This window comes from Salminus brasiliensis, chromosome 22 (genome assembly GCF_030463535.1).
Source record: "Salminus brasiliensis chromosome 22, fSalBra1.hap2, whole genome shotgun sequence".
NCBI lineage: Eukaryota > Metazoa > Chordata > Actinopteri > Characiformes > Bryconidae > Salminus > Salminus brasiliensis.
The window spans coordinates 12,223,554-12,245,876 of NC_132899.1; the positions used below are offsets into that span (position 1 = coordinate 12,223,554).

At 39.5% G+C, this 22,323-nt stretch overlaps 1 protein-coding gene across 1 annotated transcript; it reads right to left on the reverse strand.

Moving 5' to 3' along the window:
• Positions 1-1,666: 1,666 nt before the first annotated feature.
• On the reverse strand, positions 1,667-12,344 carry fshr (follicle stimulating hormone receptor). The gene is made up of 10 exons (XM_072667999.1): positions 12,169-12,344; positions 7,569-7,640; positions 5,841-5,915; positions 5,563-5,637; positions 5,212-5,286; positions 4,731-4,811; positions 4,533-4,601; positions 4,349-4,423; positions 3,853-4,038; positions 1,667-2,789 (listed from the first exon to the last, which is right to left on the reverse strand). The coding sequence occupies exons 1-10, from the start codon at positions 12,342-12,344 to the stop codon at positions 1,667-1,669; spliced, it is 2,007 nt and encodes a 668-aa protein (XP_072524100.1).
• Between the last annotated feature and the right edge of the window lie 9,979 nt (positions 12,345-22,323).

Here is a 22,323-nt window from a genome sequence, read left to right on the forward strand (position 1 = left end):
ATTCACCTCCAGCCAAATACAAGTCAGTCATTTTCTAAGTAATCAAATAATCACAGTAATAAAGGGGGGATTTGCCTTTTCCCTTCATACTTGGGTGCAAATATTTTTAAGCTTAGGGCAGTCATAGTTGGCAAGACTGATAGTGTACAAACCAAGTACATATTTTCTCAGTATTCGAGATAAAAAGGTAAAGTCCTTACCTAAATGCTAGCCTTTGCACCCAAAACTAGTACTAAATATGAAGCAGATAAACTGTAAGTCTGACCCCAGCTCTTTCCTCATTTTTTCAGTATGTTTAATTCTGCATTTAGTTTGCTGTTCCTCATAAAAAGACAGTTTTCTCTTTATCTTCTTTATGGAATAGTTTGGTAAAAAGTCAAATTAAAGTAATTTCCCCTTTGCTCTGAATGTAAACTTGTACATAATACAAAAGGGCACAAATTCTGCATAATTCTTAATGCAGATTAAAAAAAAAACATATATATTTTTTTTATTTTCATGTAATTTGTTTTACATGCCAGCTAAAAACAGCCAAAGACAATTTTCCAAGTTTTTGTTCCTGTTAGAATTAAACAAGGTGTTGATGTGCACTTCAAGACTTTAAGTTCTGATTGGCTGGTGGATTTTCAAATATAATAAATATAATAAACCTGGCTTTTGACGATTTGTACCCTTTAAGCAATTACAAGCAGTCTGGCTAAAGTGTATGATCATTTTTGCATGCAGTTTGCATGACGCTAGCTGTTGCCTATAGGCCTCGATTACTGTAGCTCCTGCTGTTTGCACCTGTATGAACCAGTCTACTAAATGTACCTGAAAACGGTAGAAAACACAGTGTATGTGTCTTTGTGCTCTCAGGTACTAGACTTTCTCCTCTAAACAAGTGGGATTTAAGCTTCAGTTTGCTGTGGCTTTAGGCCTGCTAGCTAACCTATCTAAGCCTAGCTAGCCAGCGATGAGTGCAAACATGGCAGAACTGGTTCCTAACACCACAGGAAAGCTTTCTGGGTTTTTTTTTCAACACCAGTCACTGGATTTGAGTTATTACTGTCCTAACTACTGGCTAACCAGCTTATCTCTTCTGATTTAGAGCAGGTTAGCATTTGCAGTTGTTCTCAGACTGACGGTTTAACATTTAATGGATGATTGATATAATAGTGAGCATAATGTTCACCTCTGTGACCCTGTGAGTAAACTAAACTTTGTATTTGTTTGTTTTTCAGTTTTAAAATAATGCTGATGAGATGAGATGAGATGGATGGAAGCCACATAAACGCACAACCGTCTGTGCTACATGCGTAGCTTGCACTACTCCCTGCCCTCGGTAATTCCGTATACCGCTGTGATATTTCGAGACGATGAAAAAAGTGGATACTGCCCAACCCTACAACGAGTTCTTTTGGGGTAAGGGGGAAATGAATGTACATTTGATTTTTAACCAAACTGTAAATTTAACAGGAATGACATAATGACACTGGAAATGTTCAGCTCAATGATCACAAGCTGTGTATATTTCAGGAACCTGCTGTATTCATTTCTTTTTTTACTATTTGTGTTTCCAAGTCCAAGCAGCACCGGAAGGAACATATGTAGGAGAACATAGTAAGAGCAGCTTGCAAATGAAAGCTCTGGAAAGCTCTGGGTAGGGTGAGAGGGGTCAGTGGGGTCAGTGAGGGTGACTGAGGTGCACGAGTGAGTACAGCGTCCCGTCGCTGTTCTTCGGAGAGGTCTGCCAGGCCCCGTTTTGCCCCGAGGAGGTCTCTGTGCGATACATGTGCGCACGCGTCTTGAAGCAGCCAAAGCGGCTGGCCAGCATGAAAAAGTCCCTCTTAAAGGTCTTGGTGAAGAAGGCATAGAGGAAGGGGTTGGCGCACGAGTTGATGGGGTAGAAGAGCACCAGCAGCACCTTGGCGTGTGACACTGTTATGAGTGGCAGCTTGAGTGCAGCAGATATGGCGAAGAAGGAAATGGGTGCCATGCATAGAAAGTCAGTGAAGATAAGCACGGCCATGCGCTTGGCCACGCGCATGTCTGCGTGGGCATGCACGAAGGCAGGGTTGCGCACAGTCACATAGATGCGCAGGTAGCATGCACAGACGCAAAGGAAGGCCGCTACGTTGAGCAGCAGCAGCAGTATCACGTAGCCCTGCGACAGTGCCGTCTCCACGTCCATGGGCAGACAGATGCTGGTCTTCATGTAGCTGCTCACGCCCAGCATGGGCAGCAGTGCAGTCAGCACAGCGAAGATCCAGCCACCCGCCATCAGTGCGCATGCGTGACGCAGACGCAGCTGCCGCTCCAGCTGCATGGCATGAGTGATGGTGTGCCAGCGCTCCAGCGTGATGGCCGTCAAAGTGTACACAGATAGCTCACTTGCGAAGACCGTGAAGAAGCCAGCTGCTCGACACCCTGGGCCGGTCTGCCAGTTGATACCATGGTTGTAGTAGTGGGAGCGGGTTTGGATGTCCACTGCAGCGATCATCAGCAGATAGAGGCCCATGCAGAGGTCAGCGAAAGCCAAGTGGCACATGAGAAACCTGGGCACAGTCAGCTTGTAACGGCTGCTGAGGAGCACCAGGAGGACAGTAAAGTTTCCCAAGATGGCCAGTACACTGATGAACCAGATCAGAACCCGCAGGAAGGTGAAGCCCATGATGTCCTCACATGGGTTGAAAGCATCTGGTTCTGGGTAACAGGTCACTTTGATCACATCCTTACAGTGCTCCTCAAAAAAGTATGGCTCCAGGTTTCGGAGGGCAGGATCGTTGCACAAATGGTTCTTTTCTGACCTGCAGACACACACACAGCATGCAGTAGTTCAAGACCAGACTGACCACCAGGCTCCCCTGCCACCTGTGTCAGACTAGCTGCCCACCTTCCTGCCACTGCTACCTGCCTTATGACTATGTTCAAATTTACATGGACTCTTAACTATCTGTCACTATTATTATTTTTACCACCGTTAACCATCATTATCATCATCACTCTCATTATTCTTACCATCTCCACTATGATTATATTAGTTATGCTGTATTATGATTATTATATTATGATTATGTTGCACACCTGAGTAGTAGAGCAGTCTTATGTGGTGGTTCGGGGACTTTTCTCAGTAATTTATAAATATTTCTGACCAGAGGAGGATGGGCCCTCCTTGTGAGTCTTGGTTCCTCCCATGGTTTCTTCCTCCAGCCCTGAGGGAGTTTTTCCTTGCCACTGTGGCCTTTGGTTTGCTCACTGGGGGTCTTAGGTTTTTTTGTTTTCTTTATCTTTTACTGATTGCTGATTTTATAAAGCTGCTTTGTGACAGTGCCAGTTGTAAAAAAAAAAAAAAAAGCTAAACAAATAGATTTGGCTTTATTGTATTTGTTTATGTTAAGTTTAGAAAATACATTGTAAGCCGAACCTACTTAAATCTTAAATTTATTATTCAGTTATTATTTAGATATGTTATTACACAGCTAAGGGAGGCATATTGTACTTTTTTCTTAACAGTCTTACCTAAGCAAGGTTAATCTTTTTTTCATACTAGTAATCTGCAAATCTGTACTACATATAAAGCAATAACTGTTTACAGCATCTACCGTTTAAGCAGGTAATGGGTAAACATTAGAATTGATTATTTATAACAGATGGAGGGGCCTTACAGCCGTAAGGGTCGCTAAACAGTCACCTGGTAAATCGCTGACAAACTAAAATAGTTAAAGGAGCCTCCACATAGTGTAGAGGTACTGTGCCTATGACAGGTTTGTACTACCAAGCCATGAACCACTTAGAGAGTCCCTTATATTATAATCATAATGAGTGCACTGCACTGCATGTCGCGTGGCTCTGTGATGTGGATTGACCCACTTGTTCTTTTTGAAATTTTTGAAGGCGCAGCAGTGGCTGGGGTAGGTGAGGTTGGCCTGGGTGAGCTCGGCAAACAGCTCCAGACTGGGTAACCATCTCAGAGAGTAGACGGAGATGGCAGTCAGCAGCTTCAGACTCCTCAGCATGCTTTCTGGTAAGGCACTGATGGCAGTGCGGGAGATGTCCCTGCACACACAACACACACACATCAGCCGTTACGAACCATCAACATTGACTCTTGAGGCATTTACCAAACCTCATCTTTCACATATGTAGAGCTGTTGCCTCTCATTTGTACTTTTATACCAATTAATATCTGTGTGATGTTCAGTGTTATTTTAATACCTTCACATTAGGAGATAATGTGTGATAACACTTCAAGAAGAAGAAGCTTATTGCTTATGGAGAGGATTTGTGGTGTAAAAGCTACTTGTGAATCGTGTGATGCAGCTGGCAGGTCGGAGTGTTGTTGACTGTGAGAGCTGGACATGCTTACAGAACGACAGGGCCTTCGGCTCCTAGAAAGGCGTAGCTGTGGATTTGCTTCAGCTGTTGGTTTCCCATGAGAAACCTGAAGGGGGGAGGGGTAGTGGGATGTGTCAGAAATGAGGCTAAATTTACATATGTCGTCATTTCTGGTACAGCATATTTTATATTTGGAATCAGACACACCAACTCACAGTTTTTCAATTTTGGTACCATTAAAGGCATTTCTGTCCACTTTAGTGATCCCGTTCTTGGTCAGTCTCCTTCCATAATAATAATAATAGTAACAATATTAATAATAATAATTGATATGTTTTAATGAAAAGAAAAGACATGTTGGCATGAGATGTTAATATATTATAATGCTCTTTAATGCTTATATTTGCACTTACAGTTCAGTTATTATACCACTGCTAAGTCCATGGAAAGCATTGCTTGGTATCACTTCTATGTGCATGTTATCTTGTAGGTCACTGAAAGGCAGAGCAGCAAATAAGCAGTTAAATTATATATAATAATAAATACTACTTTCATCCAAACATCACATAGACATACAATTAAAAAAGAGAGCAGTGCAGCAGAAGAACCACTTTTAATCCATAAAGAACCATAATAGAGATGTTTGAGTGGGAAGAACCCATCGATTGGTAAAGAATCTTTACATGTAGTGAAAGGCTTTTAGTCTTTTTAAAAGGTTCACACTCACACATCTCTACTGCAAACATGGCTCTTTAAGGGAGAAAAAGTGGTTCTTCTATGGCATTGCTCAAAGAAGCAGTTGAAGCACAATCATCTCAATAGATTAATTATTTTTAAGAGTATAAAGACCACAGTTATGACCTCATAAAGTTGTAAAAAGATATGTATACATACAACAAAAACTCAAGAGCAGCAGACTGGACCTTGGAGAAGTCAGGAAGAATTGTGAGACCAGTGTTTGAAATAGTCCTGAAAACACACACACTGATGCACATTTAGTGAAACAGGCTTGCTAATGGGCCATTTGTGTTTTGTGGGCTTTGCTTCCTGTGAGAAATGTTTGCAACAGTAATGACCTGTGTTTGGGTCATTGTGCCTTTTGCTGCTTTATTTTTATTTTATTTTATTTTTTTTGCAGGGCTTTTTGCATAAATCAGTTTAGACAGTGCCTCATGTGGGAATACACCCCCTTTGCGCTGCTAAAGAATAGGGAACCTGAGACAAATACCAAAAAGCTGTACTCACAAATATCGCAATTTTGGAAGTCTCCAGAAGGCGTCTTTGTGCATGATGACAAGGTTTTTTGATTTAGTTATAGTTCTGTTAGTAGAAAAACAGAGATGTCACTGTAGAGAGCACTATTCCATGACAATAATTACATCAGTGGTACAATGTAAGAAATAAATCTCAGTTATGTATATTGTGGTATTATATGTCCATGCAGAAACGGCAGGTAATGTTGTAGCTTTTACGGAACAGATTAAAAGAAAAAACACATTAACACCAGCAGAGCTCAAACTTACATCTCTTCTAGTTTGGTTAAGTTTGAAAATGCGTAGGCTCCAATTCGCTTGAGGGCACCATTCTCAGACACCATTCTGTGAGAAGAGAGGTAATAGCCTTTTAACACAGACATCATCATCTGTCGAGCCTCGAAAACAACAGCAGTAATGAATGAACTAGGAGCCTAATTCAGCTGTTAGAATTTGCTCTTTGCACAACTGCCTGACTAAATGGTCTTTGCTATTCTTTCTTACCTCAGACGGCAAGAGATGAAAAATAGTTGTGTTTATCGAAAAGTGCATCAATTACTACAGACAATTCGCTGTTTATTTGGTTTGTCACACTATTTAGAAGTAGTGTTTTTATGTTTTAATATTTTTTCATGGGCTGGTTTCACAGACATTCATTTAGCCTCATGTTGGATTAACTTGCAGTGACATTGGTGAATTGCTACTTCTAAATTGTCTAAAAAGTCCAGACAAGCCCCAAAAGCATTACGTTTTATCATTATTTGTAGTTTATGCTGTATTCTTCTGTTTTGTCTATTTCTTCATTTAAAGTCAGCTTCTGTGAAAATGCACAAGCTAACCTTATACAAGACACACTGCAAGTAGAGTGCTGCTAGAGAGTATAAGAACCCTTTATAATGTTGTGTATCTCTGCATAAATTTGACCTGAGATGTGATTTAATCTTCGCTCCTTAGGCCCTATAAGTGAGCCCACACTTTGTCACTCTTATAACTACATTGCTGTCATAATTAACATCAGGACCCAACATATAACCCTAACCCAGATATGCTACACCAAACAGTTACCAAATAATTCACAATAGTTTCTACATTAGCATTAATACCTGAATAATAACCATAGGGTTCAGCAAATAATGCAAAAACATGACCCAACAATAAATATCTTTATCTTTAAAAGTATGTAATGAATGTAATGTATGTATGAATTCCATTCAAAACGGCAGAATACAACAATACAAATTGGCACTAAAGTCCGACACATTCAGATAATAAACTTTACTACACACGCACAGTACATGATATGCCTGTGAATACCAGACAGTACAGCCTAATCAGTAAGCAGTGGACAACCGGTTGCAGGGAGGAGAACAACAACTCTTATCTTAGTCCTAAGCAGCAGTGATTATTAGTATACTGTATGTACATGTATTGTTATTACTCCACATGAATGATAGTAATAATAATAAGCAAGTAGCAATATCAAACGTGCAGGATAAACTGGCTTGTGCATATGAATGGATTGTAATGTAATGTGGTGTGTGTAATATGACCAGGTGCAGTAGACTGAATGTCAGAGTGTCAGCATTGAAATGTTAATCCAAGTATAATTTAGCTATTTCTAGTTTTTAAGGCTCATTTGGAAGCCAGCGCTCACATGCTATACAGGATATGTATTTTTCTCTTTACTCTCCTGCTATATTTCTGTGATTTATATCTCCTGTGTTTCGCACCTCTTCAATACATCATGTTCTGTATCAGAGACAAAACATATTCCATCAAGACTAAATACAGCATATTTATATGTGTTTTCACACAGAACTAAGCTAAGTAACAGTTGATTTCTCATGATCCTAAGCATTTTGACTGTGATTGTCTATCTCAGGCCATGATTTGGTGTTGTTGTTATACAGGATAATTATCAGATGCAATTTCCTGTTTTAGTGGACATGCCTAGACACACACACACACACACAGTGATTTCTTGTGATTTGAACTCACATTCGTTTGAGCTCGTGAAGCGATGAGATGGCTCCTTGTGGAAACACAATGATCTGAGTCAGCTTGATCTCCCTGCTCACAATCAGAAGACTGAATATTTAGCAGTAATAATTTGTTACAAGTAATTTAACAACAAAAAAGGATAGAATATGTAAAAGATAAAAGTATATCTGAAAATATATACATAAACATAAAATAATAAAATAATTAAAACAACAACAACAAAATATATATATATACAGATATAACAGAGGATGACATAACTCAAGTTTTATAAATACTTTCACACTGAAAACAATTACATATAAGGCTAAAATATAGTACCATATATGCACACATGTATATTGTATTATATTTATTTCATATCATCCAGTATATTTAGAATGTAACAAAATTTCCAAATATCTGGATACAGTAAAGTGCAGTCCTTTGACAAAAGGCAACATATATATGCTTTATAATTAGATTTTTGACTGAGTGTGCTAGCCTAGCCATTTTCAAAGTTGTCCTTAAAGAAGCTCAGTGTTTGCAATTATTAAAGTAAGCGAAGTAAGCTTGTTCTGGAACTGGACAGATCTATACAGTGACTGGAGTTCACCAAAAATTCAGCAACCAAAATATATTTAGATTTTTACTGTTTCTGTTTATTTAGTTTATTTATTATGATTTTTTATTATGATTTAATCTTGGCGGCAAATGAGTTTTGTTTGGAATAGCACCAAATATAATTAGAACACATGCAAGATGCAAGAAATGCACTAACAACTAACAAGAAGTAGGTACACAGATTTGTACCAAATTCCACCAGCACACTTAATTTGCCATCGTATACAAATGTTTGGAGTCCACTTTGCTTCGGGACAGTGACAGTGATGCGTAAAATGACTACATTACACTAATATCTGTATTATCTTATATTATCTCTATCGCTGTTTATCATGTCTATCAAACCCTTTGGTCATCCTGGAACATGGGAGAGTCAGTGTGGAGTTCTGCTTGGACATGAAGCATAAAGTGAGTGGAAGAAGAGTGGCTAAACTGGACAAGAACTGAAGAGACTGTTATAATCTTTGCCTGACAGCACTGATACTGAAGGGGACGAGTAATCATGTATTAGAGAAGGAAATATGCAAATGCCTGATTTAGTTTAATACCTAAAGGTCTTGCTATGTCAGGGTTTGAGAGGAAGGATTATTACACAAAATAAATGCTACTGTAAAACACTTCTTACAGCTTTACCCAAATGTATATTGATTTAGATTCAGCATAAATATATTTAATACAGATATTCCAAACAGAACTGCACGTAGCAAAAACTTAACTTTCATGCAATCAGTGGAAGAAACAACTTTGCCTTGACTTGCCCACATTAAAAACACATTTCTATGAGGCAAAATGTTGAAAACGAGAGCATGTATAATAATACGCTTCAGTTTTTCAGGGATCGAATACTGTACTGTCTTTACTTTATACACACACATTTATGGAAAGGATATAGGACAGAAATAAAGATACTGGGATAATCAGTCAAATAAGTCAGATAAGGAAACTGTGTTGATTACAAGCAGTCTTGACAGAGGGATGTACATTATCTACAGTGATATTTACCGGGTTCACCTTTTCTCTCTGTGTGAGATCACAGAATCCAGCATAGGTCACAGTGTGAGATCTCTTTTAGTGTTCTTGCACCAGTATTGCATTGTAAACTGTATGTCCAAACGTTTGTGGACACCCCTGGTCCCTTTAGAGAAGTATTGCCAATATAATAGGACTCTCTGGGGCAGATAAACATAAACCTATTGACACCATGCCTAATGCCAGGTCTAGGGTAGATGGATATAAAGCCGTCCAGCTTTGAGCTGTGGAGCAGTGGGAAAACTGTGTTCTCTGGAATGATGGCAAACATACTGGCCTCACTAACGCTCTTGACGCTGAATGCAACCAGGTCCTCACAGCAATGCTCCAAAATCTAGTAGAAAGCCTTCCTTGGACATTAGATATAGTTACTCCATAAAATGGCAATATAGTTTGACTTAAAGTAAGAAAAAAAGCTACGATGGGTTTTTCTTTGACAGTGAACCATCTCCGTTGCTTTCTTTCTTTATTAGTCCCTCAGATGACAGTGGGAAATTGTTGAGGGGAAACATTCTGTTTAACTTTGGAACGATGCCTTCATCTTAGTCCCGCTGGGAATCTCTGGTGGAATCTGTGAATACTGGTTTTAGCTGGTCATATTATAGTTTTTTTGTCTTCCTTTAACTGAGAGTACTTTGAGAGAATCTTTTAATGTCATTAAAAATGTTAATGGCTCTTTGCTAGTTTGTACTGTATTCTGATATATACAGTAGGTGTAGTATGAGAAGAGACTGTATGACTGCAGGAGGACTAGAGTTTTTGGGTGGTTTCTTTGTTAAGCTGGGAGGCCCAATACCTATTTGATTAATAAAAATTGGACTGGTGGGAAAGCGGAAAGTAGAGATGGAAATTTGTTGGATATTAGACAGGAGGGTGGCAGTGCTTAAGGTGGGCCAAACTTTAGTTAGTTGATCACTCCAGTTAGCTTGGATGTGCACTACTAGAAAAGGCCTAGTAACTAATATAGTATCTTTACATTATATGGAGGATTTTTGTATTTAATTCGTAAGGACCATCAATTAAACCAAAAAAAAAAAAAAATCTTAACATCATTTTTTAAGAGAACATTCCAGAAATTATTCAGAATTTGTGTATTTTATAAAAGTATTGAGTGTTTTGTTGAAAATGTGTTTTTCTAGGGAAGCTTACTAGACATTCAAAGAACTTCGTGCCTCTAAGGTGTGTATACATGTTTACCAAAGTGCACATCACAACACCTCTGACTGACCCCTTACTCTGAAATGATTGAACTATGCAGAAATGTGATGTAATTCCCCTTTAAGACTGGAATTGAGTTTGGTTTGGTTGCAATTACAATATTATTCGGGATGAGGAGAACCATCTGCAGCACTGTGTCTTCTCTATCAGTTCCCATGAAGCACAGGACTGTTTGTTCCAACTTCATCAAGTAGCAGATTCGTGCTGCTGAGCCACGCTGCTGCAGGGAACACGTACTCCCCCCAGAAATTGCTGAATAACAACGTAGCCAGATTGGACATAAAGCCCTATTCTGGAAAGGCATGCAGAAATGCAGAAAATAACTCTGGGACACTGAGAGCCGCCACGCTATAGCCTGTGCAGTGTGAGAAGGGACAGTAGTGGGTGAAGCTAAAAATGTTCTAAGCATAAGACAGCACATTGCTGCTGCTGAGCTGGAGGGGCAGATGTCTTTGAAAAGGACCTCAGCTCAGCTCTTCGAAACTGCCTGCAAACAGCTCTCACATCTGAAATAGAACCCCAAACAAACCTTGAGAGATGTAATATAGCTAGGAAATGTCCATTTGTGTGTCCTCTATCTCTTTCTCTGCCTGAGAGAGAGAGAGAGAGAGAGAGAGAGTGCCAAACATGCTGAATATGCTTGATGAGGCTAGCATTTCTTGTGATGCGTGAAAAACAAGCTATAATTTCTTGTGATGCGTGAAAAACAGGCTATTAAAGTCCCCCTGTGCTGCACAGTTCAAGGCTGAGTATGTGTCTACGTGCTTGTGTGTGTGTGTGTGAAGCCTGATAGCCTTGAGATTTTAAAATGTATGTTTCACGACTTATGACAGCAGCATATTTTTGTTGTCAGTCACATTTCCAAGCAGCCAATGACCCCAAAAACAGCTTGAAAACAATAACAGACTGTGTTGTGCAGTAGAGTGTTATTCCTGCAGAAGGCTGTCAATCAGGGAAGGTTGTATTGAAATGACAAGACCATTGTTTCTTGGACTGATCTCTTTATATAATATGATTATAAACATATTATAATCATATTATAGGCATCATATTTCTAAGTGGTGTATTTTAGGTGCAGGTACAGAAATACTACTACTACTATTATTTACAGTACTGTGCAAAATGCTTAGGTGCCTGTGAATGGAAAAGCTCTTTATTAGGGTAGTAAGTGTTTAATTCCTCAATAAAACATTGTAAAAAAAACAAAACATTTTTAAATAAATACTAGTAACATTAACACAAAATGTAGTGGCTTTCCATCACTGTGTTCGTAATGATATCTCCTAACATCTTTAAAGCTCTCCTAATGGCAGTAATATTTATAGTTATAATCCAGCACCTGGTTTGGTAAATCAGTTCTGTTTAATGAGGTTAAATCAGGTGAGCTGGTGATTGAAATTGAACACATCTGTGCGCTGGCTGGGGCCGTCCAGGTGAACCCTGAAACCAAACTTAGTTCTTCTAACTAGCTCACAAGATCTCAACTACATTCTTCAAAATGAGGAATTCTTGCTTCCACCTGAATCTGTTCTAATGTTACCTTATTGCTGAGATAAATGGTTTTTAAAAATGTGACAAATCATGACAATTAAAAGACTCTTATATAACATCAAACTATTATAAATGATTGGGCTGCCCATAACCCGAGTGTTTCCTGGAATTTGTGCTATGGAATTCATATTTTAAAGCTTTAAATAAATCCTGTTAAGTACTTCTGGACTGTGTGTGTGAATCAGCATGTACTCACACGTATGTGGTATTTTTTGGGATGTCGCTTGGCATCTGATGGACTTTACTGCCCAGACAGAAGAAAGAACGAGATGTCCCGTTGGCTGAGCAGGTATGAGAGCCAAGATGTGTGCTGTGTGTGTATGCCACAAGCCAGCTTAGGCCTAGGCTCAGCATCATCATCCAGACCATCATCTTCGTCCTTACGTTGCTTCCAGTGATGGAGAGATGTCCTGGAATTTCTCTCCCCCTCAGATTTGTATGGTACAGTCTTTATTTCAGCTTAGCAGTGGTTGTATGTTAACCTGTAAATACACAAGCCGTGCTAAAGCATGGTGAGGTTGTTCAGTGCAGTGTTCCACAGCAGGCCTCCATCACCAGGCTCAGGACTTCCACGGTCACTCACGTGAGACTGGGGCTGTCTGTGTGGATTTGCTGGACGTCTGGTGGCTGAATGGCAGTGAGTTCCTTGCGGAGCAGTGCGATTGGTCAGAAGCACTCCAGCCAAAGCCATTGAAGACCTTGAGAAAGAGGAGCTCTGATAACAGGCTTATGTTATTCTCGTTCCTATTCCCACCCCTCATGTCCTCCTCCTTCTCCTCCTCTCGCCCAGGATGATCCTTCTCTCCACCCGTTCCACCTCTTTTCTTCTGTTTCTTCCCAGGCTCCTCAGCCCCCGTGATGGACACTAGTGTACTTACACCAGCCTATTGTTTCACTGCCTGTGAAATAGACATTTTGTAAAGGACTGATGGACTGTCTCTGCTCAGGAGGTATTTTATGTGCTAAATAGACTATTTGGCTTAGCGTTAAGTGTGTATTGATTTTAATACAGAACCAAAACATAATAAAAACAGTGTACAGCAATTCTAACTGTATTGCGGACATGCCACTTGGTCTGTTCTAAGGGCCTGTCATTTGAGGTCTTGAACTAGGCATCTGAGTATGTCCTATCAGACTGAAGTGGGTGGAGAACTGGTGGTATAAATGCTCCCAGGCACAAATGACTGGCAGTTTTTTAAGGGTTGTGATTTTGATGCTCAGATATGCCTGGAGTGGGAAGTCATCTATTTGAGAATGAATGATTTGTGTAGTATAGAATGTGCTGACCTCTGAATTGAAAGCCTGTATGCATGTATGGTATAATCTCTGTTTTTTATACTACAGTTAGACTGCCTATTTGTTTATGTAGAACAAACTATTCAGTCTTATGCTTAAAAAGAAAATGGCATTAAATGGCACAGGAATCATTGGGCACAAGGCAAGAATACCCCATGGAAAAGTGTAGTGTTGAGTACTAGGGTCTCCATATGACTTGTGTTTAGTAGTGTCTAAGCTTAGAGATACCTTTGAAATCTAGTCTATTCAAACTAGCTGAGGGTATTCTTGAGAAAACAGCGAAGCACTTTCGTAAGTGGTTATGGACAAGAGCGTCTGCCAAATGCCATAAATGTAAATGTAAATGGGTGCCAGTCCATCCCAAGCTACCATACATGCTAACTGGCTATTTTGGAGGCAATTTACGGGCAATATAGTATTGCTAATTCACCTCTCATGTGTATTTATTTTGGGAGGCGGGTGGACACGGGGAGAACACACCAAACTCCAAATAGACTGTGACCTGAGTGAGGATCCAACCCAAAACAGTGTGACACATGCGTTACCTGTACAATTTCCACAAGTACAATTACACTTTCATCACATAAAAAATCATAATCATCAAGGTTTGGACACCCTATGCATTGCAAAGGATTTTGTTTTTAACAAGATCTCAGACCTTGATTAGCAAATCAGGCCTGAGGGATGTCACCAGTTGTAATCAAATCTTGTACTAAAACCCAGCAACCATGTGCTCCTCAAGGCAACTGTCTAAAGATTTAAAAACAAAAGTCATTGATGTGCACAGTGCAGGGGAAAGCTTTTTCACAGTGTGGACTGTTAGGAAATGGCAGTTTAGGGGAACTGTGGAGGTGGAACAAGATGAGATCTGGAGGACCAAGATAATTTGAGAGAATTGTTCATGCTGGTAAGACACACCTAAACCCCACATGACTACCAAGAACCTGCATGAGCGTGTCTAATGACAGGGCAGCACCATTCCAATGTGAAGAGTCATTTGACCTCATCAAAAAAACAATATTTGGAGTATGCTGCAGAACATCTAGAGAAGCCAGATGAGTTTTAAAAAGAAGTGCAACTGTGAAACATGGTGTGAGTCTAGCTTTCCCCATGGCTGTGCTGCCACCAGTGGCATTGTCAATATTGTATTCTTCTTCTGATTAGGCCACATTAATGATTTTATAAGCCCAAAGATGCTGGGTTTCCCTGATCATAACATTCCCTGATCAAACGTCTGATACACCCAAGGCAACTTCTCAAATATGGATGGACTTGAAGTATCATATCTATAATTAGCATCTCGGGGCATATCACATCATATATTTATCACAGTTACTACAGGGCATATGACATCAATCCAAAGGGAATGGAAATGGGGGGTGGCAGTTTCTGAAGAATAATATTTTTTCCTTTTTTGACAAAAAGGAAGTTGCATCTCCTGGAATTTTCACTTGACATGATTCTCTCTCAAACTAAGCCAAAAGAGGTGACTTGAGCTGTTTAGTCTTAAAAGCTTTGTTTGTGTCTGTCATGCAGTTGATAGTAGTGAACGGTGTGTTCCCTTGCTCTCTTCAGTAATGGCCTGTCTAGAAAGAAACATTACACTCGAAAGATACACACACACAGAAGCCAGTGTCAGCATTGTGGCACTCATGAATGACAATGACAGTAGCACCACTGACTCTCTGCACCTTAGAAATATCTTAATACAGTATAATATTATACAACTAACAACTGTAGGCCTATATTCTCACATAACTGCTCCTAATCAACTCCTGATGTACTTGCAGAATTGTGTTTTGAGTGTGTGCCCAGCCCTCCCTGCACCTGCACTCCTTTACCCAGTCACAGGGTACAGAGAGAGCAATTCCAGCAATGGCAGCTATGGCCAAACCTGTCCCCCGCTGTAATTTATACCCCCGCTGGAGCCAAACCGCAACCTTGACTGCTAAGGAGGTTCTCATAGTATTTCTCAAATGAGGTATTTTTAAATTCACTATCAAGCCTGAGGCAAAACTCCAGCAGTGCCAGTGTCAAACAGAGCGCTATGCAAATGTGTGAGGGTGCATATGGTAGTTATTGAGGTTTGACACCTGTTACATGTTTTTTGTGGTTAAACTGCAATTCTGACATTTAAATAATGCAATGATTTGTACAGCACAGCTGGAGTTCCAGATGTAGGAAACACATGGCAGTCACGCTTATCATGGAAATAATTAGATATAATAGCAACCCAAAGCAGATTTTCTGGTAATTTGTCACTTTATTTTTAAAATGTAAGTAAATTGTGTCTGAAATTCCCAGAGAAAGACAATGAGACAATGGGTTGTTTTCTTTCTATTTATCGTTTTATCTGTGTTGTTTTGCATATTTGTCGTTAGTAATTAAGCACACTGTGCTTTATTGTTTTTTTTTCCTTCCCTAAAAATAGCCTTGTATGGCGGGCAGTCAGAGAGCAGGTTGTGTTTTATCTGGCCTAAATGAAAACATTGTGCTCAGCAGAGGAAGAGAGACCGGCCGCTGGAGGAAATATGTGTGGAGAGAGAGAGAAAGAGGGAGAGAGAGATAGAGGGAGGCAGGAAGGGTGGCAGGTAATGAAAGAACGTTACAAAGAGAATCACAGCTGCTCTCCCTCCCTAATTTCTGTGAAAGACTGCAGATTTGCGCAGTTTTTGAAAGATTTACAAGCCGAATTAAACAAGGAATACTGCTGTTGCTTTGAGGGTGAGCCAGGACTGTTGATCATACAGGCTAAACTCCTTGGGAGTGAGTGACTGAGTATGCATAATTACCTTTTCCATCTCACTGCATTTGTAGCGCTACCACATCTGCTGCTTTTTGATAAATCTGGCATGAGAGCGGGGCTGGCTGGACTTTGGCTGGACCGAAGATCCAATAAGAAACAGCTAACTGAGCAGTGGAGACACATGCTGCTTAATGTGCTTCATTTAATGTAAGCAGTTCATGTGTAAAAAACAGAAGCACAAAGAAAGAAGCTTCAGTTTGAGTTTAAAAAATTCACTATATGGACAAAAGTATTGGGACACCAGTTCATTCATTGTTTCTTCTTAAATCAAGGGTGAAAAGTTTATCCTGACTTAGTTTTGTCTTTAGGATAGATTGTTGGAGGATCACCACCACTCATCCAAAAAATATTGGATTGATCACCATCATTCCAGAGAACACAATTGAATTGCTCCACAGCTCAATGCTGGGGGGCTTTAAACCCCTCTAGCTCACACCTGGCATTAGGCATGCTGCCAATAGGTTTATGTTCAATTCTCACCAAATAGCCAGCTCTCCTTGCATTATGCAGTGCTACCAAGCTAGGAAAGTAAGGGCTAGAACATGCTTGCTCTGAAATGTATGATGCACCACTGCATGAACTGTTACATTAGCTTAATGGACTTGAAATGGAATACTAACTGTGATGATAGCTAACAGACACTCATGCTGGCTATGGTGCTAATGGTGGGAGAAGGAGGCAAATATTTATCTCATGGACCTTTGGCCACGAATGACTGTGGCCTCACTTAGGACTGACCTTGCGATCTCCTGAGGGCCAACCCTTAGACAGTTATCCCCAAGCAGAAGCCCCAGACATGCAATTTTTCTCTGTCTTACACACACACACACACGTTCAGCACAGTACTGATACTAAGCTTAGTCAGTCTACTTACGCTTTTGTAGAGCTCACTAATACTGAGATAACTGATCAGCACAGTGATTTATCAGTCTACTCATGCTTTAGCAGGAACTTGTGTTTTTAATAGTTAATAAACAAACATTGATTGTGTTTCTTTTATATGGGGTATTGTGTATTATCATTTATTTATCATTGTTTATTATTATTGTGCTAAAAAATCTAAAAGTATAATAACTCCCAAATATAATATATATATATAAATAACTGGAGTGAACAATACAAATACTTACTTCTGCTTACTTACTTCTTCTATAGTTATAAATGTGTATTCTGTTACATACCAGTCCTAGCTGTTTGGTAGTTTAGTTCAAAGTGATACATATTAATTATTATTTTTTAATTTAACCTTTAATTTAACCAGACAGGCCATTGAGAACAAATCTGTATTCACAATGGTGGCCTCAAAAGTGCCAACACTTGTAAAGGAAAAGAAAGAGAAAAGGGGAGAAGATGAGAAAAGGGCAAATAAGGTGAAATAAATAAATCAAATACACAATTATAAATGTTACAAGTTTCCTGTAATTTGTTGCAGTCAAAGTCTAAGCTGAAAATTAATGACTAAATGACTTAATTCATTCATTCATTTATGAACTCATTCATTTACGTTTAGCATCTGAGCTTTAGTTCTCTCTTCTATACTGGTCTTCTTAAAGAATTTACCCAAACCTGAGAACACAAGATACAGACTAGTGATGTATATATTAATGTCTGTAAATGGTCATTGAACTAAAAACCATTTATCCTCATTAACACTGTGAATTAGTAGACTGTTAATAAGTGCTTAATGCTACATTTCAATGAAGATTATCATTGTCCATTAACTTCAGCTAACCCTCTCACCACCACGTCCTCTCATGATTTACTCACTCTATGAGTGCCTGCACACCAGGGAAAGAAACTGTCCAATCTGGATGCATAAAAAGCTCACGTAGTTTATTCGCTTGACTGGATGGTGGTGCTCGGTGCAAGTGCTGCACAACTCCTGCATGTTTTCATTTTTCTCTGATCTTGCATGCCTTTCAACTCAGGAACTGCATTATTATGAGTAATTATAGATGAAGTTAGGAGTGAAGTGTTGGAATCAAGATGCTGTACTGAATGCTATACTTGGGCATCTTTGGGCAGTGTATGGGGCTATTGATGACAGTGTTGTGGGTTTGATACCTGGCCTTGGCAAGCTGCCACATTTGGGCCCTTGAGCAAGACCTCTTTGCTCCCCAGTCGCCGCAGCAATGGCTGTACATGTGCTCACTGTCACTGTGTGTGTTTGATCACTAGTGTGTATGTGTATATTCACCGCATGGATGAGTTAAAAGCGGAGTGTTTAACACTAATGGTGAATAAGGTTGTCTTATCTTGAATCCTTATGTTCATTACTGTACAAAAATACTGTACATTTTTAAAATGTATTCAATAACATTAATTTGATAATATTATGCAATAGCTTTCAGTGTTTAGTGATCACAGTATTTCTTTTTCACTGTTTAATCATTGCGAACTTTGGGTATTTTGAATTTTATTATTATTATTATAGCTATTATATATATTATGACTTTAGTCTGGATGCTCAACAGCTTTCACAGTCATTCAAAAATATCTTTCTAATGATGTTTTGAAATCTGTTCCACAGTCCTGTAGCATATTACAATCATTTTTACACACATGAGCAACTTAGTCTTATCATATAATATATTTATTTTATAGATAAAAGACACTTTTGAGTGGTAGTGTGAATTCAGGATTCAGCATTCATTAGCACCGACTGTTTTGTACTCTTACTGTTCTCCACCAGAGGTCAGAAAAGAGCCACCAGAACGGACACAGAGCTGCACCACTAGGGGACACCAGTGGCCAATGCAGGCGGCAGAGGAAACAGGTTGGAACAGACATTTGTCCGTGAACATTGGCCTGCTGGTTCAACAGTTTAACATAAATGCATCAGCTATAGGTTATTAGACATAGTCTTTCACAGCAAAGAATAGTCCCTCTACCATATTCCAAACATGTATTAGATGCACAATTTCTACATGGGATTGAACATGCTTCAGTGTTTACTTGTTAACTGTGCAAAACTGTGCTGTGCAGAGCTTTGAGGCAGTGAGCATTGGGCTGCATGTTAGATGCATATTTGATGGCCTAAAGCCTTTGCACTCCTTGCGGTCTGCCTACACACAGCATACAATAACTTCTTAAGACCGAGCTCCCTTGTTAATGAGATCAGTTTTGTGCTTGCACGGCTGCAGTAGAGGAATCTTCTGATGCTGAATGTACACATAGGCAGGGATGTGTGATATCTCTAGTCCTCCAGGGCCCGACGCCTTCAATTGCCGAAATTAGCATCTGCTCTGTTTTTTTGCAAGCTTATGCATTACAGTCGATTTTCAGGAGTGTTATATTGATTATGTTTATTCATGGAGGAATTTGAATGAGGGTTGCACTGTGTGAAACGCGACTTTATTAATTGTGATATTGGCTTTTGCGAATGTGATAGCCCAGAATGCTGTAATATGCAAATGCAATACGAGCCTTCTATGCAACTGCTACACGCTTTCTCGTACTGTACACTATGAGCATTTTGATCTGCTATAGTATTGTATGGTTATTTCTATGAATGTTTTGATATTTTAAAACAATTGTGCAAATCCCAAAAAAGTGTAGTATTGATTGACTTGTACATGAGCAGGGGCCATACCTTGGAAAAATGAATTTTCCTTACTTTTTTTTTAAGAAGCAAGTTTGATGTAGAATGTAAATGTTATCAATATATGGAAATCAAACAGCAGCCTGTTTTGGGTTGTTTTTGAGATGTCATTGAAATCAACACATTTACATGAACTGTAAAAAAAACCTAAATTGCTGACCTCAGAACTAAAATGTGAGTTAGGAGAACTTTTGATCAAATTACATTAAAAATGCAAAAATGCACATCATTTTAAGTTGGCCTGACTTTGACTGATTTTCATTTTTATTTTTTTTACAATGTATGTCCCCCAGTTTAGCCCCACCCACTCACGCTGAAGTCATACGGACTGAGAATGAGCTGCCACAGTACAGTGCAGACAATCAGACAAAAGTCGTTGTAAGTTGTAAGTTGTAAGTGAACCTAATGGGGGAAAAATAACAAGCAAGACAAGTGAAAGATGTGTGGCCTTTAATATGCTGCTGTACTCAAATCACAGTATGTAGCAATATAATAGCAGCGGTACTGTTTTGCCAGTATTGTGCAGCCATAATTGGTATGGTTTGTATTTTTCTGTTCTTGGGGAATGTATTAGTCTAAGACTGAGCAATCTTCCTAGAAGGAGGTGTCCTTTCAGGCATGATCAGAGAGAAAGAGTGTGTCTGTCTGTGAAGACATGGTGAGATTCACTCTGACAGCTACCTGATTCTCTTCACACGAACTCCTTCGGGAGGGCTAAAAAAACACAGAGGGCTCAGGTGTCTGGAACAGTGGGATGATAAAGGTTTTTATAACTCCTCTTCTTTATGCATTTCGGAGCACTGTGGATCTTGTCCAAAACCAGCAGAGTTATTTTCTGCTCTGTCTATTGATTTTTTTTTCTTTTTTTTTCTCATCTTTGAGGCTATTGTTTGGACTGGAGTTTAACACGGTTTTGTTTTCTTTGTTCGTACTGTAATCATGAATATTGATTCCTTAGAGCAACAGTCATGAATCACACTAGTAACTATATGATCATAGTCACATCAGATCAGGCAGTTAGACAGGTACACCACTCTAAAACTGTGAAACCATGTACATATCTGTGTTCCAAACAGAAAGGTAGATTTACTCAGAGCTGTGTTTTTATGTAGTGTAGTATCACAGCACTAAGTGTGAGGACATCATAAGTCCAAATCCCAGCATAGGCTCAGTGCTCCTGTGTTAAAAGCCTTCCCGCCTGGGGACGTCACATGATAGGGGAGGTTCTAAACTGCAGATGGGAATAAACAGTAAAGAAATCTTTAAGCAGTTTCCAGTTTCAGCTACAGCTCGTTTACTAATGATTTTGAGGATCAGCTCAATATGCACTGCTGACTGAACGGCGGTCCAGACCTAAAAGAACTTGTCTTCTACAGTGTATGTCCGCCAGTTTAGCACCGCCCACTCATGCTGAAGTTCTAAGGACTTAATTGTTGACTAATTGGAGATGCAGATCTAAAAAATGACTAAACTAAGTGGAGTTAACTCAAAAACGCTCTGCAATCAGTTCCAATTTTAACTGTGGATCTTGTCCAAAACCAGCACGCTGATTTTCTGCTCTGTCTATTGATTTTGTTTTCTTTTCTCATTTTTGAGGGAATTGTTTGGACTGGAGTTTTTTTTGCTCTTACTGAAATCATACATATTACTCCCATAAAATAGCATCAATCATAAATCACGCTAGCAACTATGCGATCACGGTCACTAGATCCCTCCTTGTGATCCAGGCTCCGTAAAGGTTTTCTAAAGGTTACATCCCCTTGTTTGTAGTTTTTTTTTTTTTTATGGTGTAGAAGACCCCCCTACACACACACACACAAACACACACACACAATATTGTGTGTTTAGAGTGTCTGTGAATGGCTGTAGACTCTGCACATTTGGGTGTGATCGTGTTGACAGTATAAAAACTGCAAAGCAGAATTGGAGGAGAGCAGCAATGGGCGTTTCGACAGCTGTAGAAATCAGCGGCTGCTGTGCAGCAAAACATCACGCTGTTTTGGTCCTGCTGTAGTCAAACAAACGGCGCCGCTGTTTACCCAGTCTATTATCCTGCTATGAAAGGAGCATGCGGTAAATTCTGACGAGCGACACACTCCTTCACGCTCCATCAGTCTTCTCTTTCTCCCTCTCCTACACCACCACTCCAATCAAACACATCAACCTCATTACCTCAGCACATCCAGGAACGAATGAAGCGTTAAGATGAAGGGAGAGGAAAACAGACAGATGAAGAGGGTTATTTTTTTTGTACAAAAGTACAATTTCCACATTTGTTTCCAATCACATTAAAATTGATATTGAATGATATCCTTTGAGATCTAAGCTCATTTTTTACTTTCTGGTATTAGGGGTTATTATTCAGTATCTAGTATAAAATAGGCACTTTATGTAGTTATGAGAGTGGAGAACTTTAAAATGTCATTGTTTACAAACAGTAAATCATTTTACTTCACCATCTCTCTCTCTAAACACTGTTTTTTTACTCTGCTTTTAAGACTGATATTAAGACTGATAGGTGTAGTGGTGCGCGATAAGCCATAGACAAAGATGAACATGATGCGGTACCAGATTTCCCAAGTGTAAGATCAGAGGAGACTGGCCACTGGTTGAAATATTAATGGGAGTTACTGTAACACTCAACATGG

Coding starts and splice junctions, on each gene's coding strand:
- fshr (XM_072667999.1), bottom strand. CDS start 12,344: ATGATGGTCTGGATGATGATGCTGAGCCTAGGCCTAAGCTGGCTTGTG. Junction 5,638..5,840: donor TTAACCAAACTAGAAGAGAT/GTAAGTTTGAGC, acceptor TTCTACTAACAG/AACTATAACTAAATCAAAAA. Junction 5,287..5,562: donor CTTCCAAAATTGCGATATTT/GTGAGTACAGCT, acceptor GTGTGTTTTCAG/GACTATTTCAAACACTGGTC.